Here is a 13,761-nt window from a genome sequence, read left to right as displayed (position 1 = left end):
GGGTCTTGCTGCATCTAAAATGTTGGGCTTAACTTTACACCCATTTTGAAACAGCGTATTTGCAGGAAATTTCCGTCTTTCACATGGGGCGGAGCTATGTTAATAAGTAAAGGGCAGAGGTTTTGAAGAACTGACGTAAAAGATGAGGGAATTTGGGCATAGTGTGAGAACGGGCGTATGTCACTTATGCCTGAATTTTCTCGACCTCCTGCGCCAGAAATCAGCATTACGCCGATTATGCATTTGTTTAGATGCAAATTTACAGGAAATTTTGGGTCATTGTAGTAAGCTACCAACACGCAATACAGATTTTTCATAGCCTAATGTAAACTCCAGTAATCGTAGTTCTGCCAGTGATGGTTAACAATGTATTAGAACTTTTGCATAAAAGAGAGTTTGCCAGGTGATTATGCTCTGAGAGTTCCCTGAGCAGAAGGAGTCATACACAAAGACAGGAAACAGTTTCAGCATACTTCTTTGAGGGATCTACTGTATTTGGAATAGCAGTAAGACTATGAATATCTATTTATCATGACACAGCATTTTAGTCTTCTGTGGAAGATATGTATTTGGTTCAGCAGGTCACTAGATATGCCACAAGAGGCTAGCTTCTCAATGAGACCTGAATATTATACTCTATTAAAGGCTTTTGAAATTGTGAGGGCCAATGTTTCAACTCATGCTAAAATTATTCAATTTCTAGACGACAATATAGGGAACATCATAAGTTGATCAATTTACTTTAAAACTAAATTAGTGACAAGACAGTAGACCACCTTACAGTGACTCTGATGTTGCAAAAGCTTTTCATTCACTTTGCTTTCTATTTTGTTGCCATAATTAGCAGTAAGATACTGGTCTATAGCATTCAGAGTCTGATTTTGATTTTTTTTTGGTCAGCACAATTATTACAGCTTTCTACTCACATGGGACAATGGCAGTTGGCAGGCAAAGTTAAAATAGATGAAGTAGAGAAACTGTTGGTTCCTCAGATTGAATCAGAGCATCTGCACTATCAGAACTAGCAGCTTTTATGAGATCATTCTTTTGTCTGGCTGATCTTAATTTAACCAATTGAACTAATACAGGTTAAAGGGGAAAAAAAAACTTACCACTGGGCAATAGATGAAAGACAAGATCCCTGCTATAAGGAAGAGAGCTGGAGCTCGTAAAGTCATCTTTAAAATTTGGTACTTATAAGAAATTTTATTGTCTGATGCACATATATGGGCATTCAATAAGTAAGGTCGGCGGAATCCATAAATCACAATTACAGCCTGTATGGAATTAGAAGGAGGAGAAGTTAGCTCTATGAAGTTTCTTTACAGAGCACATCATTATCATTTGAGTGTGCTAGTTATATGACATCCAAAAGTACAGATTTTCCTCCTTTCTTAATTTCTCAGTGCCGCATGTAGATATACACTTCATGGATGGCAGCAGCACTAGTGAGTGAGTCTTGACAGTTGGATTCAGCAGGCCTCTTACCTCTGGGGAGAACAGTAGAACCTGAGTCTGTCTGTGCCCAAAGTCCATACATGCATATTTTACAGCAGCAGTCAATGAAGAGAGATCAGGAATAGGAACCATGGTTGATGTTTTCCCCTTTCCTCATCCAAGGACATTGAGGGCAACTGTAGTATGCCCATTGGTGCTGAAGTTAAAAAATCAAGCAGTTCAGCACAAACTATGGATCAAACCTCAGAGCTTTTTATTCTGTGTGACTCAGTGTAACACAACATGGTGCATTTACCCATTGAGCCATCATGAAGCTGTCAAAGTTCTAAGCACATGCAATTATCCTCTTGATCAATAATTTTGTAATCAATAATATGACTGTATGTCATAAGATACTGTTTAACAGAAAACTGCAGACAATAAAACATGGCAAAAGAAGTAAACTGGGTGGTGCACTGAGTCAACACACTGGCCTGTCACCTGTGCGATCTACCGAATCTAATTCAAACAGATGGATGAAATGTTCCCCTTTCTGTTGGCTACAAGGGCCAATGGGTTTGCACAGTCTCAACATAGTTCCTGGTGAACATAGGACCACAGTCCAAACTGCCATAGGCAATCTCACATGCAGAGGCCACAATTTAAATAAAATGTATTCTACTGATGCACAAATTTAGTATAATGCATTTAATCAATAACATCCAACATTTCTCATAATGGCTCAGTTCAAAATGAAACAACAGAGTAAGCTTTTACTTTGCTTTCAATAAGGCTAGTCACACTCCTTTTTGGTGAATGAGACCACAAAAGCAGTACTGTTACACAGAAGTTCATGTGTGCAAATAAAAATTCTTGTTCAGTACAATCTACAAGCAAAAATACAGAGCCTCCACCATGCAGCTTTAAAGATATATATTTAACATAACATTCTCTGTTCAGAATAAAATGTAAAAACACTACTAAAAGTAAAGTCCACTATTGCATGCTATTCCAAATGTTTATCCTGGAATTAATACTTTATAGAGCAGTTCCACCAATACAAATATAAAGTGCAGATATTATAATGTATGGCTCATTTTGAGGCAATTTACCAATAAATAAGTTACATGGCCTAAGGAGCCCAACGAGTGAGTGCAAGCTGGCTTATGCAGTTTATATTTCAGCAAACCATGAAGCCAAGGATTTAGGACTTGTTATATTTGGCTTAAAATTCAATATTAAGAAAGTAGTTTAAGATAATTTTTGCAAGGAGGCAGAAGCCTGATAAAGATCTCAAGTTGAATAATGCAATTGCTTAGTGACTTAGATTAGTGGTAGTTGTCAGAACATGGCCAGAGTGATTGGAAAGAGAGACTGTGGGTCAGAGAGAAGTAAATAAGAAAGACTGGGACAGAGTAATCCAGTATTGCAATATGCAAAGCTAGCCATGGAGAAATGGAGATACTTTGGCCCGGATATTAACTCGGAGGCGGGGTGGGAGCTGGGGGGGCAGTTTAACAGTCGACAAGCCCGGAAGAACGGGTTTCCCTCAGGTCCTGCCAAATTTAACGGCAGGACCCGATTAGCATTTTTGGAATTAAAATAGAAACAGAGTTAACGTTTCAAGTATTTGACCTTTCGTCAGAACTGAGGATATAAAAATATTTTACGGTCGAGGGCCCTGTCGACCACAGTGCAGTGGAATCCTTGGTTGAGGAAAAAGGAAGACACATTGAAACCACTGGTATGGAAGGTGGCATCGTCAGAACAGATGCGACGGAGACAGAGAAACTGGGAGAATGGAATAGGGTCCTTACAGAAAGCGGGGTGGGAGGAAGTGCAGTCAAGGTAGCTGTGGGAGTCAGTGGGTTTATAGTGGATGTTGGTCAATAGCCTATCCCCAGAAATGGAGAAAGGGAAGAATTGGAGATGGACCAGGTGAAGGTGAGGGAGGGGTAGAAATTGGAAGCAAAGTTGATGACATTTTTCAGTTCAGGATGAGAGCAGGAATTGGATCTGATACCATCATCAATGTACCGGAGAAAGAGGTGAGGGAGGGGACCAGAGTAGGACTGGAACAAAGGATGTTCCATATATCACATGAAAAGGCAGGCATAGCTAGGACCCGTACAGTTTCCCATAGCAACACCTTTTATTTGGAGCATGCGAGTGGAGTCAAAGGAGAAGTTGTTCAATGTGAGAACAAGTTCAGCCAGGCAGAGGAGGGTGTAGGTGAATGGGGACTGGTTGGGTCTCCGTTCAAGGAAGAAGTGGAGCGCCCTCTGGCCATCCTGGTGGGGGATGGAGGTGTAGAAGGGTTGGACGTCCATGGTGAAAAGGAGACGGTTAGGGCCAGGAAATTGGAAACTGCTAACGTGGCGGAGGGTGGCGGAAGAATCGAAGATGTAGGTAGGAAGAGACTGGACAAGGGGAGGAAAAAAAGAGTCGAGATAGGAAGAAATCAGTTCCATGGGGCAAGAACAGACTGAAAAGATGGGTCTACCAGGGAAGTCCTATTTATAGATCTTGGGAAGGAGGTAGAAGCGGACTGTGCGGGGTTGGGGTCTATGAGGTTGGAGGCTGTGGCAGGAAGGTCTCCATAGGAGATGAGGTCAGTGCCAGTCTTGGAAACAATGGCTTGATGTACGTTGGTGGGCTCATGGTCCAGGGAGAGGTAGAAGGAGGTCTCAGAGAGTTGGCGTTCAGTCTCCGCAAGGTAGAGGGGTCCAGTTCTAACGAAAGGTCATCGACCTGAAACGTTAACTCTATTTCTCTCTCTGCAGATGCTGCCTGACCTGCTGAGTATTTCTAGCATTTTCTGTTTTTATTTCAGATTTCCAGCATCCTCAGTATTTTGCATTTGTATCCCATTACTGGCATTCTGTTGCATAGTTTTAATTATTATGCCAACGGAAACACAAATTTTCACATTAGAAAAATAAAAATTAATTCTATTAGTGCACACTTGTTTCTCCCCTGTATCAGAGAGCCACTTTAGAAAACAGGAAAAAAAATTATGGCCCTGATCTTCAGGGGTCCAGGCCCCAATCCTGGCATGTACTCCTTTGAGCCCCACCACTGCTGGGTGTCCTTGAGGTATGTCTGGTGGGACCAAGCGTAACTATGTCGGGTCCTGCCTGAGGGAGACTCCACTGCCATACACATATGGTCTTGTAGGGGCAGGCGGTGGCTCCATCCCCACAAGATTATCCTGGAAACTGTAACATAATGCCAGTACCTGTTGTATCTGGGTTCCAGCAGATTTTGTGGCCATTCAGTGGATTCCGATGGAATGGCCAAGGAACTTCAGCCCCACAATGTTAGTCCCTTTCTGCCAGATTGCTACAAGACACATCAATATGCATTTAATCCATACCTGAATTAATCCAATGATAATTGCACAAACACAAAATGATAGAATTCCAAGTGGGTCATCTGGAAATGAGGCCATCAGAGAAAACTAGGAAAAATGTTTTAATAACAAGTTTCAGCAGATTGTAGATATATTAGACTTTGCATTTTTAGAGTACTTGTTAAAGCCTAACAAGAAAATCTGTAATTCAACACTGATAGAATTTTAGAAAATTTAATTCATAACTACCACTAAATCAAAGTATAACATGCCTTAACAGGGAGTGTATTTTATGAACTTATAAAAAGTTTTACCGTGCACAATTATCCATTTGAAAATTAAAGATGTCAAAGCAATGTGCATTTTCTCAAAAGCAATATATTAAAAAAAGTTACTGCTTTAAAACTAGCGGCATGTCCTATTCATATATATTGTAGATGTTGCAGCTTCTACAGTATATATTTACTTACTGTATAAGGCAGGAAGGTTATGAGCATCATACATGCCTAAAAAAAACAGAAATATTACACCACTTTAGATACCAATACAGACTGAGGCTGCGATTTAGGAGACCAATACCAAATAAGGCTGCTAAGTATTACTTTTGCTTCAATACAAAGCGGTTTAAGATTTACACCGATGAAAAAATGCAGTGTAGTTGGAGAGTCAAGTCTCAATCTGACTCCTGAGTGACTGAAACTACAAGGCACTAAACCCCCTCCAGTAGATAGTCTCACACCACTTGGGCTTTACATCGGGTGCAGCAGAACTTCAGGTCAGTGTGAACTCCTGTTTTAACAGTGACTTGGTGGGCACTTTTTAAACATAGTATGAAATCTGTTGAACAGAGATGCTCCTGCTCAGACTCTCCTAACAAAAAATTAGCCACAAAGGAAACCCAGACTTACTTGGCACTAAACTCAATGTAAGATGTAACTGGCAGTACAATTCAGGTCTGTTGGCTGCACATTACACTGTATAGATAACCATAAAAGACAGGTCTATTTAAAATCATAAAGAAAGAACTTGTAATTATATAGCACCTTGCATGACTTCAGGATGCCCCAAAGCACTGTATAACCAATTAAGTACTTTTGAAATGTAGTCACTGTTGTAATGTAGGCAACATGGCAGCCAATTTGAGCACAGCAACGTCCCACAAACAGCTTTCTTTCTTCTTCTTAGGCAGTCCCTCGGAACCGAGGATGACTTGCTTCCACATTAAAAATGAGTTTGCAGGTGACTGATGAGTCCAATGCGGGACCTACAGTCTCTGTCACAGGTGGGTGGGGTGCTTGGGTTGACGTGCGCTCCTTGCGCTTGGCTTCCGCTTGCTCCCGGCAAAGAGACTCGAGGTGTTCGGCGCCTTCCCGGATGCTTCTCCTCCACTTTGTGCGGTCTTGGGCCAGGGATTCCCAGGTGTTGGAGGAGATGTTACACTTTTTCAAGGAGGCTTCGAGGGTGTCCTTGAAGCATTTCCTCAGCCCACCTGGGGCTCTCTTGCCGTGCCGGAGCTCCGAGTAAAGCACTTGTTTTGGGAGTCTCATATCGGGCATGCGGACAATGTGATCTGTCCATCGGAGCTGATTGAGCGTGGTCAAAGCTTCTATGCTGGGGATGTTGGCCTGAGCAAGAACATTGACGTTGGTGTGCCTATCCTGCCAATGGATTTGCAGGATCTTGCGGAGGCAGCGTTGGTGGTACCTCTCCAGTGCTTTGAGGTGCCTGTTGTACATGGTCCATGTCTCTGAGGCATACAGCAGGGCGGGTATCACTGCTGCTCTGTAAACCATGAGCTTAGTGCCGGGTTTGAGGTCCTGGTCTTCAAACACTCTCTTCCTCAGGCGACCGAAGGCTGCACTGGCACACTGAAGGCGATGTTGGACTTCGTCGTCGACGTCTGCCCTTGTTGAAAGTAGGCTCCCGAGGTATGGAAAATGGTCAATGTGATAATGACCAGATAATCTGTTTGTTAGTGATGTTGGTTGAGGAATAAATATTGGCCAGGATACTGGGAAGAACTCTCCTGGTCTTCTTCAAATTAGTGCCATGGGATCTTTTAGGTCCACCTGAAAGGGTTTAGCGTCTCATCCGAAAGACGGCATCTCCGACAGTGTAGCACTCCCTCTGTACTGCACTGGAGTGTCAGCCTAGATTGTTGTGCTCAAGTCTCTGGAGTGGGGCTTGAACCCACAACCTTCTGTCTCAGAGGCGAGTGTGCTACCAATGAACCACGGATGAGACCATGACAGCCTATAATACCATACATTATATGCAAGTTATGAAGAAATATTTGCCAATTTTGATGAATTCCGCTGATCTTACTGTTCTGCAATGCTGCCCTTATACTCTTATAATACTGGTGCTGTTTTCTGAGCGATGTGAACAGACAGCACTGAATATCATCTTCTCACTCTCAGGACAGATGACGACCCAGGAGTTCTGCATGTGCATGCTTAATACATATACACTTCAAGAGTGACAGTTTCAACCTTTTTTTATTACAAAGTTCCAGTTTTTCTTTGTATTTTTTCTCAGCTGAATGCACTGACACCTTACTGGAGAATGGTTCTACAGTAGCCAGTTGCCTTCCATTAGCTCACCTAAGTGGTATGAAAATAAGTAGCAGCAGATAATTCGACATGGAGAACACCGCAGTTGAGCACGATCCTATCTACACACTCACTTTCAGCAGTGGAATGACCCAGCTGATTTTCCTCTTCCTAACCCTGGGGCCAACTGTAATCCCCTACCATTGCTATGCTTGCTGAGATCAACTAGCTCAGCATAGATAAAAGGACTGAACCTGGAACCTTCCTGGTCTCTGTGGCACAACTACTTGCTGCCATTTCAGATCAGGATGAAACTGGTAGCAATACACTCTTGCACTGAGTGCAATACAAAAGTACAACCATAGCACTAGGAACAATTTCAATGTGGAATTTAAAAAGGCAGTATCTGATGAATGACAGCAAGTTACAACTACTCTTTCACAATAGTGAACAACACTAGAGTTTACTTTAGTTGGTATGATATTCAGAGGCAGATTGTAGTGAAGATTGTATACTCACCAAGTTGAGAAGAGCAAGAACATCATCTATTCGTTCAATCACTTGGAACAATCTATCAAAAATTTGATATTTAAAAATTAGTTCTGTATTCATAAGTAATGCAAATTAAAAAAATTAAACTGTAAATTGGAAATACTTCAAAGTAGGAATGCATTATGCCATCATATTCATACTAATAAAACTCGGTGGTGTGCCTGAAACTAGAAACTAGGGGTGCCTAAAAATGTATAGCCCAAGCAGCTGCAAGTTGCTATGTATTTTTGAAAGGGAAAAAAAAAAGTATAAAGCAACAGCTATTGAACACTGAAAGCAGCACGAAACCATAATTCATTGGAATGTAAAAGTTCTGAGAGAAAAGTTCACAGTAGAAAAAGGGAGTAAGCCATAGACCTTACTTGTGAAGGTCAGAATGGTGAGATAGCGACTGGTTAATGTGCAACAGCTTTGACTGGGGCCTTGTACTTGCTGGGTTAAGGGGGAAGAGAGTAAAAAGATAAGATGGATTCCAATGGAGGAACCTTCAAAATGTAAAAAACAATGATGAAGTAATGAGACCCTCTGTGGGGAGGGCTTTCATACAAACACCAAGACAAAGAACTTAAGCTGTCATTGGTTGATGAAGTTTTGGAGGAACCTCTATAGGTTAAAATGGTCTTGTCAATAACTTGGCCTCAGGCCCACCCCTAAAAAGAGAATAAAAAGTGACACCCCAAGGACTGTGGAAGGGAGAGCCGAACAGCTGGTTGAACACTCTTTTGAGAGTGATCCCATGCTCACCATTGAAGGCCCTAGAGAGAGAGAGAGGGAGAGAGAGAGAGACCAGAAGCCAGAGAACTGTTCACGCATGCCAGCCGTCTGTCTGATCAGGTCCGGTACAAGCTGCTTGTCACGGTCGTATGTTTTTGCTGTATTACTAGTGTGTTATATTTTGTCCTAAACTCTGATTAAACACAATATATCCACCATATTAACAACAGAAAACGCTGAAAAAACTCAGCAGGCCAGGCAACATCCATAGAGAGAAACAGAGTCAACGTTTCAGGTCGAAACCCTTCTTCAGAACTGAGAAAAAAAGGCAGGAAATGAAACAGATTAAAAGGCAGTTTGGGGGCTGGGAAATGGGGGAGGGGATGAAAGAAGAGACATTAAGAGATATTCAAGGGGAGACGAGATGGTAATAGGACAGGTAAAGAAACAAACAATGGCACTAGATGAAGTGTGAAATGCGCTGGCAGAGTGAACGACAGCTGTCATGTGGGAGAGAGAAAAAAAAAGGAAAAGGCACAAACCAAAAGTGTGGATAGAAAATATAAAAATAATAGGGGCCGAGGTTATGATCTGAAATTGTTGAACTCGATATTGAGTCCGGAAGGCTGTAAAGAGCCTAATCAGAAGATGAGGTGCTGTTCCTCGAGCTTACGCTGAGCTTCCGTGGAACAATGCAAGAGGCCGCAGACAGTGAGGTTCGAGTGGGAATGGAACGGTAAATTGAAATGACAGGCGACCGGAAGCTCGGGGTCACCCTTGTGGGCTGAACAGAGGTGTTCCGCAAAGCGGTCACCCAATCTGCGTTTGGTCTCCCCAATGTAGAGGAGACCACATCGTGAGCAGCGAATACAGTATATTAGATTGCAAGAAGTACAAGTAAATCGCTGTTTCACCTGGAAGGGGTGTTTGGGGCCCTGGACAGTGGGAAGGGGGGAGGTATAAGGGCATGTGTTGCATCTCCTGTGCTTGCACGGGAAGCATATTGGTTTGCACTTGATCCTGCTTACCAGAGATACGTGAATCTCTACAATTAGCTGTAACATTTCTTCAAACATACAGTAATAAGGAACCCTGCACTCATCTATGATTTGTTCTGCTGAGCACAGTACTTGTTTCTACAGTGAGATAACAATTAAACTGCACCGCAGTTATAAAAACAATATTTACCTGATATGCGAGGCCCAAGCTACAGTCACTATTAAAAATGTCATAATGTAGACAGCTATCTTGGTTGCAAGAAGCTGCTGAAGGCTTTCTTCCAGTTCCTAATTTAGAAAATATAATGATGTTATCTGGCAGTGGATGTTACCAAAATGTGTACACATACTATATGGTGTACCTGGATGGCGGCTGGTAAATGCACCTCCGCGAATTTGTTAACATTCATATTAGGATTATAATTAAACTCAAATTAGCTTCATATTCAACATAAACCACAACAGTTATTTAATTTTTGAAAACAAGGGTATGAATTCTCCTTTTTCCTGTCTGTACGGAACTTGTATCTCTGGCTCAGACCTCTGCAGCAAATACTGCTCTTCACTCACCATGAGATAATTGCCTGGTAATAGAAAAAAAGAAACAACTTGCATTTATGTAATACCTTTCAGGTCCTTAGAACATCCCAAAACATTTAACAGCCAATTAATTACTTTTGACGTGTAGTCACTGTTGTTTTGTTGGCAAATGCAGCAACCAATTTGCGCACAGCAGGGTCCCAAATAAAGCAAAGTGATGAATAGCCAGTTAATCCATTTTTAGTGGTGTTGGTTGTGCAGGACACGGCGAGAAATCCCTGCTCTTCTTTGAATAGTGCCATGGGATCTTTTATGTCCACCTGAGGGGGCAGACAGGGCCTCGATTTAACATCTCATCCAAAAGACACCACCACGGACAGTGCAGTGCTCCCTCAGTACTGTACTGAAGTGTCAACCTGGATTATATGCTTATATCCCGGAATGGGGTTTGAACCCATGACCTTCTAACTCAAAGGCAAGGGTACTACTACTAAACTAAGGCTGATGCATGTTTTGGTTTTCTTTCTCCCCACCCTACTTTATTGGAAAGGGGGAGAAACTCCAGGAACCCAGTCTTCTATTTTCCTCAACCAAGGGTTCCCCTCCACTTTGGTTCACACGGCCCTCAACCGTGTCCATTCCATTTCCCACACTTCCGCTCTCACCCCTTCCCCTCCATCCCAGAATCATGATAGGGTTCTCCTAGTCTTCGCTTTCCACCCCACCAGCCTCCACATTCAACAGATCATCCTCCGCCACCTTCAGCGTGGTCCCACTACCAAACACATCTTCCCCTTTCAGCATTACAAAGGGACCGTTCCCTCCGCAACAACCTGGTCCACTCCTCTATCACCCCCATCACCCACTCCCCTTACCACGAAACCTTCCTGTGCAAGCACATGAGATGCAACACCTGCCCTTTTACCTCCTCCTTTCTCACCGTCCAGGGCCCCAAACTCTTACAAGTAAAATCGCTGTTTCACCTGGAGTGTCTTTCAATTTTGTACACTGTATTCGCTGCTCATGATGCGGTCTCCTCTACACTGGGGAGACCAAACACAGATTGGGTGACCGCTTTGCGGAACACCTCTGTTCAGTCCACAAGCATGACCCCGGGCTTCCAGTCGCTTGTCATTTTAATTCTCCGCCCTACCCCCACTCTGACTTCAGCCTCCTACACTGTTCCAATGAAGCTCAACGTAAACTCGAGGAACAGCACCTCAATTTTTCTATTAGGCACTTTCTAATAGACTTCCGAACAGAACACAGAGTTCAACAATTTCAGATTATAACCTCTGCCTCCATTTTTTCGGACGCCAGCTGTTGCTGATGATTCTAATATTCCCATTTACACCTCTTCTAGACCCATCTTTTGTTTCTTTACTTGTCCCATTACCATCTCCTTTTGCCTTGCGCCATCATCCCTTTTGTCATTTAATCTCTCCTGGCTTCCACCCCATCACGGACCTTCCCTTTTGTTCTTTCCTCCCCTCCCTTTTCCCTGCCCCTGCACTTGCTTAAAATCTGTTGCACCTCTAACTTTTTCCAGTTCTGACGAAAGGTTATCGACCTGAAAAGTTAACATTGTTTTTCTCTCTCCACGGATGCTGCCTGACCTGCTGAGTATTTCCAGCATTTTCTGTTTTTATTTCAGATATCCAGCATCCGCAGTATTTTGCTTTTGTATCCCATTACTGGCATTCTGTTGCATAGTTTTGATTATTATGCCAACAGAAATATACATTTTCACATTAGAAAAATAAAAATTCATTCTATTAGTGCACACTTACATAAAATCACATGAAATAACTACAATTATTTTGTAACAGTTATATTTAGGTTTTAAGAGGTACAATACCTGATCAGCTCTAATTTTTGTATGACACACAGGCAAAATCTGGAAGAAAACACAATACAGCACATTTAAAAGTATTATTGCTTCGGTCCAAGATTTTAAAATCTTGCATTTAAAACTGCAGCATGTTGCTATTCACCGGGCAGCAAAATTACTACTATTACCACCAACAAAGAGGTTTTAATTCACTGCAAATGGAGTAGCATTGCTGGTACTCTAGCAGAGCTATCAGTTAATATGCTCTTGCTCTGCAGTATATGCTCTTGCCCAATGCAGCCTGATCCCATTTCCAAGTCATACCATGGTGAAAGGGCAGGTGCAGTATGCTCACAAATTATTGGGCCGGATCTTGCTGGAGCAGGGCACCTTGCGGCAGGTGTCATTAGTTAGACGTTTTTCTGTACCCTCCAGCTCAAAAGTTTTCTTGCGGCATAACTTGCTGGAAGTGCGAGCTGATAATGAGAGCAACTGGGCATCTAGGACCTTAGTGAACAGCAGGACCAACAGTGTATTTTCTTAACCAATGAGATTTAAAAACTGAGAAAGAAACAGAGGAGTGACGGAGAAGGGGGTGGGGGGAGAATTAGTCAAATCAGGTACAGAAAGAAATAAAGAGATGGAAAGAAAGATTGGATTAAGAGAGAGAGCAAAAAGAGACAGAAAAGATAAGTAAAAAAATATAAACATTTTTAATTCAACATTTAAAAAATCTCAAACAATAATTGACTACATGCAGGAATGTGATTGAACCATTTAAATTGTTCCTTTTTTAGTCCAGAGAGGTTGGTTACATTAATATCTTGAGCATGAGCACAGAGCTTGGAGACAGAGCTGGGTGAATGCAATCGGAGTGGATTGCAAGCAGAGTGGAAGAATTTGGTGAGCAGGAATTCGGTGGAGAGGGGGAAGGCAGTTGAGACATCTAACTGAAAAGAGGGAGTGGAGCCACAGAACCCAAGGACTCTAAGTTAATAGGCTAGAGAGTGGACCTGCGGGATAGCAAGAGGAGCGGCCGGAGATAAAAGGTAGGGCAAAAAGCTAAGAACCCGGAGGAAGCGCGAGCGTCAGGGAGCGAGGTAAAATAAAACCTAAGTGTCATCAGCACAAGGGAAGGAGCTGATTGGTGAATAGCTGGTGATTTTTTTTTTAAAGTCTCGAGTTTATTTCTGTTAAGTTAGTTAATAGTCTATTAAATAGATGCATGGCAGGGCACCTCAGTCCCGTGGAATGCACATCTTGTGCCATGTGGGAACTCCAGGACGCTTCCCGTGTCCTGGACAAACACATGTGCAGGAAATGTCGTCAGCTGGAGGAGCTCAAGCTCCAGGTTTAGGAGCAGCTGGTGTCACTGCAGTGCATCCGCGAGGCCGAGAGCTACGTGTATAGCACATTTCAGGAGGTGGTCACTCCGCAGCATAAGGGTGTGCAGGCAGAGAGGGAATGGGCGACTGTCAGACAGACAAGGAGATCCAGGCAGGTACTGCAGGAGTCCCTTGAGTGCATCTCGCTCTCCAACCAGTATTTGGTTCTGAATACTGGTGAGGGCGGTGGTTCCTCTGGGGAGTACAGCCAGAGCCAAGTCCCCGGCACCACGTGTGGCTCAGCTGTACATGGGAGTGAGGAGGAGGACGATTGGGAAAGCAATAGTGACAGGCGATTCGAAGTTAGGGGAACAGACAAGCATTTCTGTGGCCACAGACGTGATTCCAGGATGGTATGTTGCCTCCCTGGTGCCAGGATTAAGGACGTCACTGAGCGGCT

General features: G+C 42.9%; 1 protein-coding gene across 1 annotated transcript in view; it reads right to left on the bottom strand.

Annotated features, from left to right (window-relative positions):
- Positions 1-13,761, bottom strand: part of tmem175 (transmembrane protein 175) — a 129,774-nt gene that overhangs the window by 12,756 nt on the left and 103,257 nt on the right. Inside the window, exons 2-7 of the mRNA XM_085963448.1 lie at positions 12,004-12,042; positions 9,796-9,893; positions 7,861-7,912; positions 5,260-5,295; positions 4,814-4,897; positions 1,113-1,277 (exon numbers count right to left, since the gene is read on the bottom strand). Of these exons, the coding sequence (XP_085819574.1) occupies positions 1,113-1,277; positions 4,814-4,897; positions 5,260-5,295; positions 7,861-7,912; positions 9,796-9,893; positions 12,004-12,042 (474 nt within the window). The remainder of the gene's footprint in view (positions 1-1,112; positions 1,278-4,813; positions 4,898-5,259; positions 5,296-7,860; positions 7,913-9,795; positions 9,894-12,003; positions 12,043-13,761) is intronic.

Source organism: Somniosus microcephalus, chromosome 2 (genome assembly GCF_052327205.1).
Source record: "Somniosus microcephalus isolate GS21.2 chromosome 2, FLI_Smic_1.0, whole genome shotgun sequence".
NCBI classification, from domain to species: Eukaryota; Metazoa; Chordata; class Chondrichthyes; order Squaliformes; family Somniosidae; genus Somniosus; species Somniosus microcephalus.
Note: the sequence above shows the minus strand (reverse complement) of the source record. Positions and strands in the feature narration are given on the sequence as shown.